Source organism: Pimephales promelas, chromosome 10 (genome assembly GCF_988280905.1).
Source record: "Pimephales promelas chromosome 10, fPimPro1.hap1.1, whole genome shotgun sequence".
NCBI lineage: Eukaryota > Metazoa > Chordata > Actinopteri > Cypriniformes > Leuciscidae > Pimephales > Pimephales promelas.
This window is the reverse complement of record NC_142778.1, coordinates 37,056,216-37,077,533: the sequence shown is the minus strand read 5'-3', so window position 1 is coordinate 37,077,533 and position 21,318 is coordinate 37,056,216. Positions and strand designations below refer to the sequence as shown.

The 21,318-nt window shown below is 37.3% G+C and overlaps 1 protein-coding gene across 9 annotated transcripts in view; it reads right to left on the bottom strand.

Moving 5' to 3' along the window:
• celf6 (CUGBP Elav-like family member 6) overlaps positions 1–18,041 on the bottom strand; it is a 75,403-nt gene extending 57,362 nt beyond the window's left edge. For 5 of the 9 annotated variants that reach the window (XM_089116562.1, XM_089116561.1, XM_089116563.1 and 2 more), the window contains exons 1-2: positions 17,627–18,021; positions 13,845–13,927 (exon numbers count right to left, since the gene is read on the bottom strand). In XM_089116562.1, the coding sequence (XP_088972688.1) occupies positions 13,845–13,927; positions 17,627–17,840 (297 nt within the window). In that variant the 5' untranslated portion in view covers positions 17,841–18,021. Of the gene's footprint in view, positions 1–13,844; positions 13,928–17,626 lie in introns of all 9 variants that reach the window. The other 4 variants (XR_016145415.1, XM_089116559.1, XM_089116560.1 and 1 more) reach the window with 1 other exon arrangement.
• Positions 18,042–21,318: the final 3,277 nt, after the last annotated feature.

Below are 21,318 nucleotides of genomic sequence, written 5' to 3'. Positions count from 1 at the left end.
GATACTGCAAAACAAAAATAACAACTCAATGCTCTCTCTATGCAACAACCAGAATCACTCGGGCTGGGCATTGACCGATTTCACCAATCGATTCAAATTTTGCTCTCGATTCAACTTGATCCCAATTCGATTTGATTAATTTGGCTCATACAAGTAATTTCTTCTTAAGAAAAACATCCTCATATGAAGCTGTAAACTAAGTTTGCACATTACTAAAATAATATTAAAGGTTAAAATTAACAACTAAAGTCCAAACGATTAAATTTAATTGCGATTTAACACTCACATAAAAACATTGTATGTTGTATGAAAACATTAAAATTACATGAACTTTGAAATAATGATGTTGAAAGTTGAAATGCAAACAACTTATTTAGAGATTTATTCAAACATTCAATAAACAAGAAATCACTTACAGGTTAAGTAAAAATTATTATGAATATGTAATGTAGTGCCTATATTTATTAAACTAATCCTCTCTTGAACTGAGACCGATATGCGATCTGTCACGCCACATTAAAGTTTGATTATTTAAATGATTTTATCAATTAATTTACCGTTTGAATTGCATGATAAAATTGACAATTCGAAAGCTGAGACTTTGCATCATATCAGAAGTATCAAAGTACAAAGGCTTATTGCAATTTTTAGAATTTACGATTAAAATCGATTAATTGATAACGTCATCTAGAGAAGCATAAATCTTGTTAAATTGAGAATCACAATTTTTGTTTCAAACTGAGATCACGATTCTCTAACTAAATAACCAAATTGACCCAAATTTGGGTAAAACATGGACAAACCCAAACGTTGGGTTAAAAAAATGGTATTTAAATATTTAACCCAACGGCTGTGTTTGTCCATTTTTGACTCATATTTGGATTAAAACAACCCTGTATTTTTTAGAGTGCATCTACAAGCCATGTTGTTTCTCATTAGATGCTTAATTACAGTCATTTTCTACTGTATTAGTCAAAATTACTGTATTTTTAACTTTTAAGCACTTTAAATGCCGCCATGATGCATAAATAATAGCATTTTAAAATATTATGTCATTTACAAGAGGTTCTGAAACAATGATAATTGCTACATTTTATTTAAAATATTTAATGAATCATAATGAATTAATTGAATTAATTAAAAAAAAAAATCGCATTAAGTGAATGATTCAATGAGTGCACTGGTTTCATCACTGGTTTTTAAAAAAAATCTTTTGAATGGATGATTCAATGACAAGTACGTTTTTAAAAGTGACTCGTCGCCACCTACTGGTGTAATGATGTAACTGATACAATCGTTATTTGAAGCACCAAGTTAAAACAAAACTACTAGAACTCCCACCTAATAAGCACTGCATGGAGAGGAGCACTTAAACAAACAAACTAAAATATTAAATAAATAATAAAACAGCTACCGACACTGGAGTGGTCTTAGGTGGAAAGGATGCGTTTAAGTAGATGTTTCTCAGCTGTAAGTGTGCACAATGATCACTTTACAGCTCTAGACTCCTCAGTATTAAGAGAAACATCTCAGACAAAGATGAAATCAGTAAGTTCTGAGATTTAATTCTTCATAAAACATTGGAAATTAGATATTAATTCTGATGTTAAGTAACAGAAACGGCTAAATGCAGTTGTTCCTGTTGTGACCTTTACTTGAGTGACAGAAAGCATCTGTTAGTTGTTTTCCCATCATGCATCTCTGCAGTCGCCCGACAGGAGGGATGTTTATTACTCAGACCGGCTGCTGTGTGTTTATGCATCTGCTTTTCCAGGGACGTTTGGCTCAGTGACCTGAAATACTGGCTAGGGTTGTAACGGTATACCGGTATGGCGGTTTATCGCGATATTGACATGTACGATTATCATATCGTGCACATTTGCTTATCCACGGTAAAAAAAAAAAAAAAAAAAAGAATTCACCTGCACTGCCGCATGCAACTTCTTTCAGCTTGACTGCTTACCTGTACAGCGCTGAAAATGTCCGAGACAGAGGCTGCGAATCTCTATCTCCCGCCGAAAAAAATAAATAAAATCTGCAGTATGGGAATATTTTGTAACTTATATCCGAAAAACGATCGTGGTGTTGTCCTTGAAGATGGATATCCAGTTTGCAAGATATGTGGACGAAGAGTGGCTGCAAAAGGAGTAAACAAGTCGAACATGTCCTCCCAAATTCAGGAACACCATCCCTCCGTGAAGATAAAGGTTATTCATAACTTTTATAACTTAAGGCCATATTATTTCTGTCATGCTGAGGGAATCCCGGTCCGTCAAAAAGACGCACACATGCGTCTTTTTGCGTTACAAAACAGATGCCACGTAAAATGTGCGATTTAAAAAGATAGATGGATAAATAAAGCAAAATATAGCTATGCAGTAGCCTAAATCAAATCGCGATGTGCGTGTCTGTGAATATACAACGCAAAAAGACTGGTGTGCAAGCCCCTTCTATATTCAGCGTGTCTCTGAATGAGCAGCGCCGTTTCGTCTAGTAGATCTAGTACACACTCAAGTACGCATGACGCTCATGGTTTTTAAAGCTGTCTCAGCCACTACGAAGACGTGAACACATGAACATATCTAGACAGAGAACACTTAATGTGCACTTTATAATTATTTTTTTAAAGAATAATCATCAAATACACTGACTGAAACTCATAGGTGTTCAGTAGGGGAGCAACCTAACGCGGGGTTAAATGTAACACGGACCGTTTACATAGTTCGTCAGGACCAAGCCGGCCGTCTTTCCGCTATTTTTCTCTTGCTGCCAGAAGACGGTCTCCCGCGAATTTGCGGAAAGTTTTGATTATATTTCGTGAAGATACTGGACAAAGAGTGTTTTGACACCATGAAAGTAATTTTTTTCATCATAGGTTTTTTTCGGTTTCTGAGTTGGGTGTATACGTTTCCAAATCTAACTTTATATTGCCTTAATCACCGTCTTGTTGGCTCAAACATAGCACCGTTTTGAAACATGTCAGCAATTCCTAGCGACTGTTAGCTAGGTTTAAAATATGTAATACACAGCGGGGTTAATTCTAACAGAGTGGTACAACTAATGCCGAGTTCAGACTGCATGATTTTAGCCACGATTTTGGCTCGCCGACAGGTTTTGAGAAATCGCCGACAAATGCCCGAAATCACAGGCAAATCGGCGCTCGTTCACGCGAGTGACAATCACGCAGTGTGAATGAGCAAAGACGCGAACTGAGAGAATCACCGACGAGTCGCCGACGCCCGTGAGATATTTGGCATGCTAAATATCTGGACCTGTCGGCGATTCAAAATCCTGCTGTGTGAAAAGTGTTTTGACTGAAAACTACATCGGCGATCACCGGCAGCCAGTGAGAGAGCAAGATACAGAGCAGCAGGGAGTTCGGGGAGGAGTTATAGATCACATATCAACATGATATGGCATTGTTTCAACAAAAAAAGCTTCTTCTCGGTCTATTTGGACACAATAAATGGAAGAAAAATTAGTAGAAATTTGGCAGGAGCACTCGTGTCTGTTTCACCAGCTGTACCACAACTGGGTCGAAAAAAAAAGTCTCACGTGAGAACTCCGGTCTTGCACGTGTGCTGTCGCGCGTTGTTTCCTTTTCATATCTCACGCGTGTTTGTTGTGAAATGTAGTTTGCGTGCAGCGTGCTAGACAGAGTCTGTCGGCGATTTTTCTAAAGTCATGCAGTGTGAAACCTTCTGTCGCCGATCCATCGTCCAGTGTGAACACAGCAGCGACTGAATGCTGGCCAAGATAGTCATGCAGTGTGAAAAGAGCAGCGACCTGACTACTTTGAAAATCGTGCAGTCTGAAAGAGCCATAAGCCTCCAAGTGTACAATGATAATCAAATGAAAACGGAGCCACACAACTTTTCAGTTTTGAGTATACATTTAACTTTGTTAGACTTTCACAAACAATGTTGGGATTTAAAATGTTTAAAATTTAGTATACTATGAATGATAACTTGTTTATTTATTAAAAATATGGCCTAATGCAATAAACCCTTTAAACTTTTATTTTAAGCTCATTTGTATTATCATTACTGTTATTATTAATATTAATAATAATAATAATTGTACATCATGCAGCTGCCACACACAAATCTAATTTAATTGCAATTACAATATTTATAATTTTATTTGTTATTATTTATTGCAAAACTATGCAGCCCTTTTCTATGTATCTATCCATGATATTGATCCATAATAGAAGGATGATTGGATGAGGGATATCTATGGATATCTGTCTATACAGATCCACAAACAATATCAAACTATACAAATAAAATAGTCCTGAATTATGTGTGTTACAACTAACCCCTCTCTCTGTTACAATTAACCCCGCATATGGGGTAAGTTGTAACATTTGCACTTCTGTCATTCTCAGTGCAACTGTACGAAAATGGTAGGTCCTAGAAAAAAACTTTAAGTGTTCATTTGTAGCAGAGATGTGCATGTTGCTTGTGTAAAAAAGTATTAATCTAACCTAATTATTTTTTAATTAATTGAGCCAAAACCAAAAAGCGTTAGGTTGTGCCCCGCTCTCCCCTACAACTTGGAAAAAAAGTTTGGTTTAGCCTATGACTAAAATATATTACTATTGTGTATAGTTTTTTGTCCATGTTTTAATTTATTAAACTTCTCTTGTGTAGACAAACTAAAGTTGTTACATTTTATCTGATTGCATTCTCAAAAATACATTTTGTATTCAATCACAGACTCCAGACCAGTTATTTCAGACAACCCAGAATTTCTGAGGAAATAAATATACATTTCATAAAGACTCTATTGAAAAAAACTTTGTTACAATAAACCATGTTCAACCAAAAACAATATCTGTTTTTATTCATTTAAGGGCCATTGTAGCTGATGATGGTTATAATAATGATAGTTTAATATCGTATACCGTGAAACCGTGATATTTTCTGAGACGATTATCATACCGTGAAAATCTCATACCGTTGCAACCCTAATACTGGCTAATGCAAATGTTTGCTAAAGTTAGTTAAAGACTGATCATTAGGGCTTGGTTTACGATAGAGCTGATGCTTATGACCATGATCATAGTTTATGATATGATTAATCGTTAAAAGATTGTAATCTCGATTTGAATTCGATTCACCTGTATATAAACCATTTGACAAACTGAACCCGTGAGCTCACAGTATGAGATATAGATGTGATCAAAAAACAAAATGTTGGAAAGAGCATGAGCATTAACTCTCTGATCTCGAGCCGGTTGTTATGGACCAGATGCCGTCTGACCCCTCGACCTCATTAAGGATCAATTACCGAGACCCTCGTTAAAATGAGCACTGAGACCGGATCGGAGCGAACGACAGGGGAGAGAGATGATTGGATTAAATCATTACATAAATGTGATTTTACATGGAAAGAAAACTCCCGTCTGTTGCGGCGGATTTTAACAAACACACGTCTGATGTCACAGCTCAGAAAACAGTGTTGTTCTTCTTTTATATCATCTATTCTAGAGCGGTTAAAGCACCTCAGAAATCACATCAGATCTCATGTCATGTTTGATAAGATGTCTCTATGTCATAACAGAAGAGACAGAGAGAGAGAGAGATAGCTTATGAAAACCCTAAATTCAAAATTAGAATATAGTGAAAAGGTTTTCATAATCTGCAAGCCATAATCATCAAAATTATAACAAATAAAGGCTTGAAATATCTCACTTTGCATGTAATGACATGCAATGTCATATAATAGGTCTATATAATATATTATGTTATGCAATGTCTAATATACCGTAATATATTGGTTTCACCTTTTAAGTTGAATTACTGAAATAAATTAAACTTTTGCACCATACTCTAATTTTTCAAGTTTCACCTGTATGTATGCATGCATGTATGAACAGTTTCTGTATGCTGGAATATTTTAACAGAAACTTAAATTTCCAAAATAAAAGTTTGTGTTTACATAATATATATGCGTGTACTGTATAATTATTTAGTACACTGTAAAAAAATATATATTTTCAAGATTTGTTATCACAACATTTTTTCTTTTATCAAACCGACTTAAATAATTTATTGAGTCGAGATAACATGAGTTTCTGATGATTAAATTAATCTCCTTCATTGTATTAACTCAATTTTTCGAGTTCAATCATCTTAAAATTTTAAGTTTTTAAGTTAAGCCAACAATATTTGAAGTTTTACAGTGATATATACTGTATAAATCCACACACATGCATGTACTGTATTTTTAAGAAAAATTGACTGATTCAAATATTGTGCGACAAACTTTTATTTTAGATGCGATTAATCATTGCCTAGCCACTAGTTGCCTAGCGATATATATATATATATATATATATATATATATAACAATCATCTTTTGCAATAAGAAACTCTTACAGGTTTAGAACGGCATGAGGATGAATAAGCGATGACAGAACTATTCCTATAACCCTTTCCTGATTTCCACATACGAAGCGGCATTAAGCTGACGTAACGGTGTCTCTCTGCCTCTGACGGTCTGGCGTTCTCGACCTGCGAGGTCATTTGTCACGGTTCGCATCGGCGTGACTGAACATCAGCCGAGGAGACGGGCCGCATATGGCAACTGTAGAGGCACACATATCATTTCAGTTTGAGTTCACGTCATATTTTGACAGTTAAGTCAAACTCGGAGTGGCCGGATGTCATCACTGTCACGGATTAACGTGAGATTGAGCAGGTGAACGAGCCGTCGCGCTTTACTGGGCAGATGTGTGTGTTCAGGAGCGAGAGAGAGAGAAATACTCTCTCCCAGTATTCCCGAATCCTTCTGAGAACAAACGTCGGGTCGGTGACAGTCGTTCCACAAGACCTGAAAGGCCCGTCAATCTTCCAGCCAATCACGGCTCACGGTTTATAAGCTCGGGCTGCTGGTCAGAGAGCTGTCAATCACTCAGATCCACGTCTGTCAAATCACCCCGAGAGAGGAAAAAATAAACCATCTTACACTCGTGTCCTTTTGCAGGTCATTTCAATTTCTTTCTCTATTTTTGACCATTTGAAAACTGGCTGCTGCCCCTTTAAGAATCGTCTTCAATTCAATTCCGCAATTGACCCCTTCGCACGGAGTTTGATTGACAGGTAATCTGACCAATCAAAATCTCCCATTTCTGTACGACAGAGCCGTCAGGAGAGTTCGTAGACGAACGTTGGAGGATTTGAACTTGAGAAGCGGAGTCTCCTGACGTCTCTCTTCGGCTAAAACAACATTCCTTCTGATGTTCATTCATGTTTATCTGATGCTATAATGTCAGACACATTAAAAAGCCACAAAACGAACAAATTTGAAAGGCGAGAGTTTGTTTCATATCAAAAGTAAGCTGGTCTGTGTCCTCTCTGCTCCGCGATGTGCGTTTCACTGTGAGAACATGGTGTGTGTGAGAGGGGGCGTGGCTTGTAGGACATAGCAACAGTGACTAAAGGGGGCGAACGGTCAATTACGCAGCTCACTAGAGCTCTTAAAGCTACACTGTGTAACTCTTTCAGTTTATTCTTAGCTAAAAACGCTTAGTTCTTTCAAAAATATGTGCTCATTAATGTATATTTACTTCGTATTCTCGTGAGTGCATAATATGCCATTGAAAATACATACGGGTAAGGGGTTCTAATGTCGGTCGCCATGTTGCCCCTCCATCTTGAAAGTACATTAGCCAAAGAGGGACATACCCATTAATTCAAGCTTTTTCGCGTTTACGTTTGGGTTAACATTCATGGACGAGGTCGAACGGGAAGCCATGTTAATCTTGGACTACATTGGCCACCGTAGGAGTTAAAACGAAATCGGAATTGAGAGGAACAGAAACTAATATTGACTGGATGGTCATATACCTTTTCACCACTAGATGGGGGTAAAAACCACACAGTGCAGCTTTAAACTCAGAAAGAAAGGGAAGTTGCGCTAGTGTTTTCTTCCCTATTGTGTCGTATATCCGGGTGAAACGCTTCTGGAACAAGAAGAGATGTGGGCGGGGCTTGATTGTGTCCATGGGGACTTGATTGGATGGTTGTGGTTTGCTATTGGCTGAGCTCACGTGAGTGACAGGTTAAAGCCCCGCCCACATCATCAGAGAAGAGATGCTGCAAGAGGAATTTATTCTGATTCAAGATTATTAACAAAATAATAAATCATTTATAATAAACACTGCAATATTTAATAAAAATAAAATATTGTTAAAAATAAAAGCTGATTGTGAAACAGGGGAAGTTACTCTGATTCAAGATTAATTTAATAAAACAATTATGGTTAGGCTAACCCTAACATTCATGTGTATTTTTGGGTGTGTGTTCGTGTCCCTGAAAAGAGTGTGACGCGCCGCAGGGTCTCAGCTGCGATCAGTGTGTTTGTTTGGAGTTATTTAGACGCCAGACGCCCTTCACAAACACACACACACACACACCGTCCGTCACAGCAGATCCTACAGCGTTTATTACACACACCTCAGCCGACGTGATCTGGAGCGCAGGTTGTGTAGACTAAGTTAAAAACAAACACAAATAACATGCTTGCAGTGTTAGAAACATATGAGCCTGAAACACACAACACAAGTCAAACACCAAACAAATCTGTATTCACTCTCAGAGATGTTCCTAATGCCAGCGAATCATTAATTCAAGCTCTTAAAAGGCTTTTTAGAGTGACGAACAACAACATAAATGCATAAATTATGCACATTAATATATAATACACGATATTAAAATAGGCTAGATGAACACAACAGTTCAAGAAGATTTAAGACTTTTATTCAGCATTAAACTGATCAAGAAGCGTTTGTTTCAAAAGATTATATTTCAGATAAATGCTGTTCTTTTGAACTTTCTATTCAAAGAATCCTGAAAAATTCATGGTTTCCTCAAAAATATGAAGCATAACATTGATAATAATAATCTTACTGACCCTAACATCTATAATGGTAATAGATATAAATATATAAACTCAGATAAATTAAACCACTTTGTATGGAAGCTGGTGAAAATAAAACAAGGTAATCGCTTTTTTCGCACGTTTCTGACTTTTTTTCTCAGAATTGCATGTTTATATTTCACAATTCTGACTTTATAACACGCAACTGGGAAATATAAAGTCAGCTTTTTGAATTGCATGATACGAATGTTATAAAGTCAGAACTGCGAGACGTAAACCAGCATTTGTGAGCTAAAAAGTCGCTATTATCTTTTAAAATGTTTTATTCTGTGGCGAAAACAAGCTTCCATAACTTTTTGCTATTCATCTTATAATTGCAAAATGAAAAACATCAGCTAATTCACTGGTAGAGCAATCAAAAAGACAATATTTGTCCCACTGTTGATGCAAATCATCCACAATAAAATACAAAGTGTTTTCCAGGCAGTCTTTATGAGACTTTGACTATTGTTTAATGCTTTCACACGGTGCGGAGGCCGTCTGCCACAAATTCCCTTCAAATGCATGATGCTTATTTAATTTCATAATCAAAAAACATTGCATCCATATTCCTACTTTTATATCTTTATTTATTGTATTATATTAAATTATATACTTTTTTACTTTCTATCTCTATACATTAACATTCTGTAACTCAATTTTATAAAAAAAAAATAAAAAAAAAAAAAAAAAAAAAAAATCAATAAAACATTGCGTCCTGAAACTGTAAAATCTGCTTCTCCCGATCTGATTCACATTAAACACACCGGACAACTATCCGCCCACTGGGAGACGAAGAACCTCTAATCACCACTATTAAATATTCAGTCACTTTTTAAAAAAGCTCAGCGCTGCCAATACGAGCCAGATCGGCCCATTTGTTTCATAATCATGTTAATTTGACTCGCACACACTCGTCTGCGCTGAGACTGTTGTGTGTCTCTGCGTCCCGTTTCTCACAGTCGCCGCTCAAACTCTAAAAGGGACCAAAGGTGAGGCTTAAAAGCTGTAAAAGGCTGCTTTAATAAACGAGCGGCGCTCAGAACGAGGTGATAATGAGCCGTTGGCGCTCGGATCACATGACGGGCAGAACCGAGACCCGCGGGTTCAGCGTTCGGCTCTGATAACGCCTTCACTTCCATTAGCAGGAGCAGCGGACACAGGCAGACGCTAGGAATGGGGTGTATATAAATGTATGTGTGTGTGTGTGTGTGTGTATTCACCTAATGCAGCTCTTGTGTGACAGTCGTAGAGATGGACAACTGAGAAACTGAGGGAGAATGTCTGTGGAATGAGACACAATAAGCCATAAATCCTCATTAGGCGACAAACAAGACACACACACACACACACACACTTTGGGTTTTATATTTATGGGTATTTTCCATAGACAACGGTTTATATACTGTACAAACTGTATATCATCTCCCCTAACACTAACTCTACTCTTAAACATACCCATCAAACACACACACACACACACACTATTAGAGCCAGACCGATATATCGGCAGACCGATATTATGGGCCGATATTAGGCATTTTCCAAACTATCGGTATCTGCAGTTATAATGGCCGATAAATGAATATTTCAAAAATACAATAAAAACGGACGAAACACGCTTGAACCATGTCATGAGTGTTGGAGTTGTATAGTTTGTCCACCAGAGGGCGCTCTACACCATTCCTGTTGGCAACACTCGTTGAGTTGGTCACGAGACATACATTGCTTGAATAACAATTAAAAGAACATCCCAATCAGTTCTCTAAACTCAAATAAGCATGACAGAATTTGTGACTATCATGTCCAGTTTCAAAAAAATAAAATATCGGCCGATATATATCGGAATATCGGATTTTAAAACCCAAAAATATTTGTATCGGCCCTCAAAATCCTTTTATCGGTTGGGCTCTACACACTATACCCCTTAACATACCCATCACACACACATTAACCCAACTTCTAAACACACACACACACACAAATGGCAGACACTATTGATTAAAAATTACAGCACAGTTTGAGACATTATAGGAGCTTTTCTGTCTTTTCTGAAATATTTGAAGACGGATTAAGCGAAAGATTCGATTTGCTCAGTTTATCCTCAGTGCAGTCTGGGAGAATCAATCGCAACATTAAATAAAGCTCATTTGTGATTCGCCTTTCCGACATGCTCCAAAATACTCAGGAAAAATATGAGAATACGCAACATCACAGGAGAACAACAGATCTCTCCATCATCATCATCATCATCTGTCACGATCCATAAACTCCCTCAGATGACTGACAGTTCAGGTGAAACTCGATATTGTGATCGAAATCATTTATTTCAGTAATTCAACTTAAAAACTGAAACTAACAGACTCATTACATGCAAAGTGAGATATTTCAAGCCTTTATTTGTTATAATTTTGATTATCATGGATCACAGCTTATGAAAACATCAAATTCAAAATGAGAATATTGTGAAAAGGTTTTCAAGCCATAATCACCAAAATTATAACAAATAAAGGCTTGAAATATCTCACTTTGCATGTAATGAGTCTATATAATATATTAGTTTCACCTTTTAAGTTGAATTACTGAAATAAATGAACTTTTGCATGATTTTTCGAGTGTCACCTGTATTCCCTTTTCATGATGATGACGTTGATTAACTGTTTATTTGACTGATATTTACAAGCGTACGGTCTTCACTGCTGATCACCCAACTTTCAAACAATTAATTAAAAAGATGGAAACAGAAGATTTTCCCCCTCTCTCTCTAGCAGTGTGTGTGTGTGTGTGTGTGTGTTTGTCGTAGTAGGCGGTCCTCATTGATGCTGGACTTTGACAAATTTCACTCTCTGGACAAATTGACGGTCACGGGAGGATAAAAGAACAGCATGACCTCTGAGCGCGATCGCTAATGTGTTCGGTCTGATACGAGACTCCAGCAGAGGTCAACCACACACACACACACACACACACACACACGATTACCATCCTGAATCCTGAAGAAGATTCTTCTCAGGTAAGAAAGTCTTGCCAATGTTCACATTTAGTTTTGAGAAGTTCACAGCATGTTTTAAACATAAAGTAAACATTACATTCTGCAAACAGTACAGGAACGCTCCGATTCTAACATTTACAAAATGGCGGACAAACATCCAGCTGAAACGTTTCAGAAAATTTTTTTGATATACTAATCTAACTGTATTGATTTAGTGTGTGTTGTATGCTCTGTTCTGCAGACTTATATTGATACGCTGTTCTCCGTTCCTGTTCATTCTCTCGGTTTAGTTTCGCTTTCCTTCGTTAATGATTCGGTCTTCGCTCGTTCCCCATTGCGTTCATCTTTAGTTCCAGTTGTTTCCTTGAAATTATTTGTGGAATTTACAAACACTGTTTAAGACAACGTACATGACAACTACTAAAATATGTGATGTAATAAAAGAAAAACAGACAAAAGAGATAATATATATATTTAAGAGGATAATATTATTTTATAATTTCTTATTGACAAATTTTAGCATGAAAACCAAAGTTTAAATTATTAAAAGCGTGTGTGTTGACTTCTTGTGACATGGGTCAGAACTCCTGATATGATGTAATTTTTGGATTTTCACTCTTGTCATAAATTCATCTATTATCGTTCCTATAATTTGAGACAAAACAAAATGCTAAAATATCTATTTAGGAGTCTTAGACCTTTGCAACGATATATTGGATTTAATTGTAATATAGTGAAGTAAACGTAGGCAGTTTGACTGAACGCTGACTTTAACTATTCGTTGACATCAAATATGTTAGCCTGTGTGACATCACAGATCCCGCTATATCGAAACGAGCCGTTTCTGGAGCTTGTTTAAACGGTCACATATATCAGATTGTGTTAATTCCCCGAGAGATTCATCAGGACCGCGAACTGATGATCGATCTCGAGCGCAGAGACGCGAGTCTGTCTGCTTTCTCCCTGCAGGATTGAACAGCGATCGCTCCTGGGAAGAGCAGAACCTCGGGAACACATCCAGACTACTCATAATACATCAGCTAAAAGAGAGAGCGAGAGAGAGAGAGAGAAAGAGAGACTCAAATCTCATTTTTTGGTGAGGTTGCATCATCAACGAATTTCATAATTTCAAGATTATGTGAAATTAAGGATTCAATCTATGCGTTTGCATTAATATGTTCTTCTACTGTCACTGTTCAAAGCATTCATAATGTACATTAAAGCATTCTTGTTCCAGGAGCATTTCACTCGGATATACGACACAATATAAAAGAAAAGTACCGCACAACTTCCCTTTTATATTATAAATAAATACATGCAGCTTTCTGACTAACACATTACACATCAGCAGCACACAATTATCATGTTCTTCATATTCAAATGGCATCGTCAAAATCAGATTCAATGTGATTTCTGCTGTTCACATCCAACAAGCAAATCTAAGAAAATGAGACAAGCTTCTTTAAATTCTTGTTCAAAAGTCAGATATTGGCCAAAAAAAAAAAAAACAACTCATTAATGAACATTAAGAAATTGAATGGCATTGTCTAAATCTGATTCAATGTGATTTCTGCTGTTCACATCCAACAAGCAAATCCCATTAGTGATCGCAGCCGAAGAAAATCAGACGAGCTTCTTTAAATTCTTGTTCAAAAGTCAGATATTGCCCTCAAAAAACAACATTAATGAACATGAAGGATTCAGAGGAAACCAGGAACAGCCTGTCAGCCAATCAGCTGCGAGCACACCAGCCTGTCAGCCAATCAGCTGCGAGCACACCAGCCTGTCAGCCAATCAGCTGCGAGCACACCAGAGCTTCGCTGGCATTATTATTGATGGTTTGATTATGAGTGGAGGAGAAAGAGCGAGACCCGGCTGAGAGAGAGAGAGAGAGAGAGAGAGAGATAGATAATCAGGCTCTTACCCCGGGTAGAGTCTTTTGTTCATGGAGAGCGCTCTGGGCCTTCAGCGCTGACTCTCTGGCACAGTACGTTAGAAAGGCACATCCTGAAACACACACACACACACAGCAAATTCATCAGTGTGTCGTGTTGAGGAGTTACGGAGTGATCAGACTTGCTCTGCACAGGCAAACATCACTCAAAAATAGGGTTGGGCATCGTTTGCATTAACGATTCCTAATTTTGATTCCAGTAAGGTAAAAAAAAAATTAAACAATTATATATCATTCACATTTAGTCTTATTGCAAAATGATTAATATTTCTGATTATCATGAGCACAAATCAACAGGCTGAAGAACACTTACACAAGCAGCGTTTGCCTGTGCTTTAGAAACACTATAGAAGAACAACTCGCCGAACTAACATACATTTCAAACATTATTAAAGACAATAAACACTGTGTAATTAAAAAAGAACAAATAGTTCTCGCAGCAAATAGATACAACTAAACAAAGATACGACTGAAATAAACAGTGTTGTAAGATTGTCAGGTTTTCACAAACTGTAATCAAATGTACAATAACACTGCACTTTATAAATAAAATATACATTACAGATATGATGAAGAGAGAGTGAATTTTCACTGTCTTCTGTTGTTTGATTACTGGTCGACGATATATCGGCCGATATTTGGCATTTTTAAAATATACGATACGTTTTTCTGATTGGCCGATGCGTTGGAACTTGGAAGTGGGACTTTTATTTTGACGTGTAATTGAGAACGGCAGCGTCTGATCCCACAGCGCTCTCACATCCTCCGTCTTCACTAGTTTATGATCTCTAGTCATATGTAATACTTTGTTAGGCAGAACCGGTAAACAAAGAAAGTCATTTGATATGTAAAGTACCATTGAAAACAACAAAGTCTGTAAGTACAGATTAAGATTCAGATTATTTTATTTCATGCCATGTCAGCAGCCAGTCAGAGCTATTTTCATGGCAAAAAAAATTATTTACAAAAATACAAATATCATATAAATACCAAAAACAAATATAAACAAGAAGTCATATTATACAATATATTTTTTTAATTAACATATGATAAAAAAAATCCAGAACCTTTTCAGGCATAATCTCATTAAATATGTCCTTCAAAGAAGTAACTTCATAAAAGAGCCTTCTGCTTGCGTTAAGTGCAGGACAATCTAATAAAAAAATGGGAATTTTACAAAACATACATAAAGTTGGGTCTTCACCTTTAAGCAAAAAAGCATGGGTCAAACTTGTATGACCCATACGGCTCTGCAAGTAAGTTAAAGAATAAAAAAAAAATAAAAAATTATACAGCGAGACATGCAAACGACAGCAATATTCAAAAATCACATTAATTGGACAAATAGCAGAAAACACACACATTTTCAGACACCTCCACCTCCAAAGCGCCACTGCAAATTAATCGAACATGCTTAAACATCAAAAGCAAATGTGTTTCTGCCCCATGTGTGTCAGCGGTGACCCAGCGAGAGGCATTTCTGCAGCGTGAGCAGAAACACACACACACACCGGTCAAACCCAGGACTTTACGCTGGATGTCAACTTTAAAAACCCGACAGGCTCTTTCTAGAGTTTCTAGATTTATAGAATAAATCCTGATCTTGAGCAAAACAAGCAAGCGGACATTCAGTGCAATCTGCCTTATTTAGAATACACACAAATGTAATTTATGTCTTTGAGTTTGTCAAGAGATTTAAAGCGTTGTTTATTGAAGAGTGCGCATGTGTGAACGAGTCTATGATTCAATCTGGAAATAACTGAGAAATATTCCTCAGGAGCATGTCTGAGATTTATAGCAAAACATCTAGAGTTCATTCGGTCTCAAACAGATTCATTAAAAGTAGTTATTACTCCATAACCTGCGTGACATCATTAACCTACGTGGTTGAACGACCACATTTTGCGACAATATGGTTTGGGGAAACAGTCGTGAGTCGTGACTATATTTGATCTCTTCAATGACGCGTCGTACTGTGATAGTGAAGCGAGTAACAGCGGTGTACGGGACACACACACCACAGCGTTCCTGACAGACTGGGAAGAGAGGAGCCGCAACAATGGAGAATATGAGGAGAATAATCAACATTCAAGCAGGAAAACCTGTTCTAGGAGAGCCTGAACACATCAAGACTTGAAATGTAAAAGGCTATAATAGTTCTTCTTTGGTCAAGGACACTAAAGCACTGCCCTGACGGCCATGTGTGTGTGTGTGTGTGTGTGTGTGTGACGATCCTCCCCGTGACTCGAGGCTATTAATGTAAACTAACAGCTTTAATGATACACGTCTGATCCACTGGGAACCATCAGCACCAAACCTGTGATTACAGCGAGCGAGCGAGCGAGAGAGTGAGAGAGAGAGAGCACGTGTGTGTGAGTGAGAGAGAGAGAGAGTTTATGAAGGACTAAATAAGAACCTAATGGAAATATTTTGGCCTCTGCTCAAGTAGATTATATAATAATATAATGTCTTTATAATGTTGATGCTCAGAAACGCACTGAAAATTGAAAAAGAAGAAGCCCTGCCTTCAGCTCAGGGAAATATGAACGAGCTCGAAGACCGAAACACAAGTGTGTGTGTGTGTGTGTGTGTGTGTGTGTGTGTGTGTGTGTGTGTGAGAGAACTGTTAATAATGCAAAACAAGCACATGACATGAGCTGTATTGCTCAATAAATACACAGACAGGGTTTATGGTCTTAAAATAACTACAGATTAAGTGAATGCAATTACACTTTTTTAAAAATAAATAAATTAGTTCTTCATAGCAACCATTTTTTATTTCTTCATTCATGAGTTTCATTGTGTTCGTGTTTACATTAAGTTCAGAGAGGGGGATTACGTTTGTGTTTCCATCACTGCTCTGCGCACACACACACAAACACACACACACACACACACACACACATATTATATTTTTTACCATACCATAACAAATCATTCCTGGACTGCTTATTACGCAATTACCGTTTATGGAAACAAGATTACATAGTTTTACGAGCATCTATGATAATAATGTTTTTTTTGAAAACGTCTCCATTAAGTTATGGAAACATTATTTCTATAAATGTTTTAAAATGTTTTGTATAAATGTTCTAAACACGTTTTTTTTTCTTGTTTATGAGAAGGCTAGGGGAACATTACGGGAATGTTCCAGTTAATAAATGTACAAACATTAGATGAATGTTACTTGTTGAAAGTTTGATAACAAGTAGTAAGTAGTTAGATGAACGTCCAACTAAAAAAATAAACGTTTCAACGAGAACGTTATGGACCATTTTCACATTTCCGGTTTCCACATTGGTGAATGATAGACATTTATTTGTTTGTTTGTTGTTTTTTGTTGTTTTTTTAATCGATCAACTAACAAGACAATATTGTTACCCAACTTTTCAAAACGAGTATAAAACAATAGAGAGAGATTGATAACAGCAGTCAGAAAAGACGAGACGCAACACCCTCACGTTCACATCAGCTTTAACTAGATTTTGATGCTAATTTAATATAATTCTAAGTATACTTTTATATATATTTTAACTTACATACATTTAAAAATGAAAATATTAAAGACTTTCAAGTTTCAATACGATCCTGATGACCATTACAACCGTTAAAACGTCATCCCAGTCTGAGGGAAAAGGTCCGTTAACTTTGAATGAACATTATCGTTACTGGAGGAACGTTTGTTCGTAACCCAGTCAGACCGTTCTGAGACACACAGACAGAGAGAGACCAAAAGAAAGATAAAGTCCGACCTTTATGCATCCCGGTGAACCGGTCCTTGAGCACCGTGAGCTCGTAGATCTTGCCGAACTCCTCGAACAGCGGCTTGAGGTCCTTCTCCTCCAGGTTTCGCGGGATCTGGCCGATGAAGAGCTTGATAGCGTCGTGATCTTTCATGGGAATCGCGCTGTTGAGTCCGTTGATTCTGCCGGTGCTGAAGCCATTCTCCGCCGTGACCGAGGCCATCTTTCTCCCTCCCGCGCGCTGTGTCTCCCGCTCTCTACCATTCACTCCTCTCTCTCTCTCTTCTTTCTCTTTCTCTCCGTCTATCACAGCTGTACACTCCTCTCTTAACGTGATGTATCTCACCTCGTCTTCTCCTCAGGATTCCTTCACTTTCTCCATCTGCCTCGCTCTCCGTGTGTCAGCTGCCACTCTGACTCGTGACGTCAGCTCACGCTTTTTGAATAGACCCGCGGTTCATTTGCATAATCAGCCCGGGCCAGCCAATCACAGGGCGGCGTGAGTGAAGGCGCTCGTGCGGGGCGGGGCGAGAAGTCAAACATTTGTACGGCGTTCAGAAGGGTTTTTAGATCTCGAATTTGCATAAAAGCAACACGTTGTGAAGCTGCATTTAGCAGCTTTAACCCTTTATTAATCATCACTAAAATAGCTACAATTTAATCATTCGAACTAAAATGCCTAATATCTAACATAATAATGCTTAAACAAATTTTTCTATCACATGTTTCAGCTGATATTATTGGTTTTATTTGACATTTGACACGTTGTATGCATTGCTCGTTCACAGTAGGTTGATAAAAAAATAATTCATGCTTGGCTACATGCATTTTGTATCACAAAAAGGGTACTTTGATATTATCATGGTATTTGTCAAGTTAATATGCTGATTTTGAAACAATCTGTTTTATAAAAAGCGCTATATAAATAAAGGTGACTTGATTTTTTGTAAAAAAACAACACAATTTTCTAGACTAACTGTTCTTCTGCATCTAAAATCTCTGTATATGCAAGTACATATAAAAATACTCTCTGTTATTAAAAAAAATGAATGTAATACATTTGCATTGCTTGATTTTTACAGATGAGCCCCATGTGGACACGTGACTGGGATCATTAGCTCGGATTGGCTGATCTCGCGGTGTCGCTGTCCGCGGTGCTGAACTCTCGCGCGGGGACTCACATCAGCTCGGATTTGACGGTCCAAACTTTAATTTTGCAGGTAAAGTAATGAGACGATGACGTCACTGTCTGATTTATCTACATCTATGACAGCACGACATCACGAGACCGGAGAGTAGCTGTCACTATGAAGGAAAGCAAAGATAGAGAAGCTGCTTGAAATCCCATCTTGACTGAAATGCAATTATATCGCATTGTGTTGCTGTCTGTCCTCGATGTTAATCAGCACTACTCAGCATTACATATTCTCATATCCTGACACTTGTGTGCTTGCTGTTCAACAGATGCTTCTCAGTGATTATTTCAGTTTCTTTCAGCACTAGATAACCTCAGATCTCCCGTTTCTTTTGCTCGTCGTGTTTTGTGAGCAGAGCTGAGTGGAAATGTCACTAGCTTTCATTTGCATAAAGGCATGGCTAATTTGGCCCCATGCATGTCGTTTATGGGGCTTGTGATGTTTTGTTGTGAAGAACCAGCAGCGATCATCATCATCATCATCATCATCATCTCAGACAGCGACTGAAGCCTGGATATCATCATGATGGAGATGTTGAGGGTTTCTTCAATCACGCCGATGTAAAGACAGACAGACAGACACCTGTTCAAGAGGAGAGAGAGAGTCAAACCCATGCTGACAGACAGACAGACAGAAATAAAAAAGAGAGATCTTTGCACTAAACATTTAAATGTTTGCTTATTATGCACATAATTCAGATTTCATGGTACAAACTTTAATTTAGCAGGTGAAGTAATGAGACGATGATGTCAACATCTGGTTTATCTACAGTCAAACCAAAGTGTGTTTAGACTCCTTCAACATTTCTTACATTATCACAGTTTATTCACTATAGTTGGTCATAAAATATGACAAAATATGACTTTTGTCCATCCTTCTGTTAGACTCTCACACATGAATTATGTTGAATATCTGTTAAATTGAACTCCACAATTAGATAATACCAGTTTAGCTCAACCAGTGACCAAGCAATGCTTCATGTTGTTCAGTGTGTGTGTGTGTGTGTGTGTGTGTGTGTGTGTGAAAAGAGCATTAGCAATTACAGAAAACACACTGAAGAATATTTTGGTATTAGGAATTACCCAATTCAGGGCCAGTAAAGGATGATAAACTGGCTGACATTCGGGCCAGTTATGGCCCATGTGTGACCCATGTTGTCTTTAATCCAGTTCTGGGCCACTTCAGCGCCGCCATTCTTTGCGGTACACTCTCAGAAAAAAGGTACAAAAGCTGTCACTGGGGCTGTAACTTTTCAAAAGGTAAACTTTTGTACCCAAAGGCTGCATATTTGTACCTTAGTGGTATATTAGCACCTAAAATGGACTAATATATTAGCACCTAAAATGTACATATTAGGACCTAAAATGGACATATTAGTACCTAAGTGTACATATTAGTACCTAAATATACATATTAGCACCTAAAATATACATATTAGGACCTAAAATGTACATATTAGCTCCTGAAATGGACATATTAGCACCGAAAATGTACATATCAGCACCTAAAATGTACATATTAGTACCTAAAATGTACATATTAGTACCTAAAATGTACATATTAGTACCTAAGTGTACATATCAGCACCTAAAATGTACATATTAGCACCTAAAATGTACATATTAGGACCTAAAATGGACATATTAGCACCAAAAATGTACATATTAGTACCTAAGTGTACATATTAACACCTAAAATGTACATATTAGCTCCTGAAATAGACATATTAGCACCGAAAATGTACTTAGCACCTAAAATGTACATATTAGGACCTAAAATGTACATATTAACACTTGAATTTTACATATTAGCAACTAAAATGTACATATTAGCACCTGAAATGTACATATTAACACTTGAATTTTACATATTAACACTTAAAATGTACATATTAGCACCTGAAATGTACATATTAACACTTGAATTTTACATATTAGCAACTAAAATGTACATATTAGCACCTGAAATGTAATATTTGCACCTAAAATGTACATATTAGCACTGAAAATGTACATATTAGTACCTAAAATGTACATATTAGTACCTAAGTGTACATATCAGCACCTAAAATGTACGTATTAACACTTAAAATGTGCATATTAGCACCTAAAATGGACATATTAGTACCTAAGTGTACATATCAGCACCTAAAATGTACGTATTAACACTTAAAATGTGCATATTAGCACCTAAAATGGACAAAAGTTTACCTTTTGAAAAGGTACAGCCCCAGTGACAGCTGGAGTGTACTTGGGCCGAGGGGAAAGTGACTGTGTGGGCCGGAGCTGGGCCAGAAAAAATCTGCTATGTGGGGTGATGGAGTGTGTGATGAAGTCATTCTGTCTGGTCTGGGTGAAACACACACACACACACACACTGCAGTCAGGGGTGAAGGTTGTGAATAATATGACGTCATGAACATCAGTGAATCACATCAGACCCGGTGAACCTGTAAAACACAGTAATGATAAATATCATGATCAGATAATGGGACAAATACAGAAA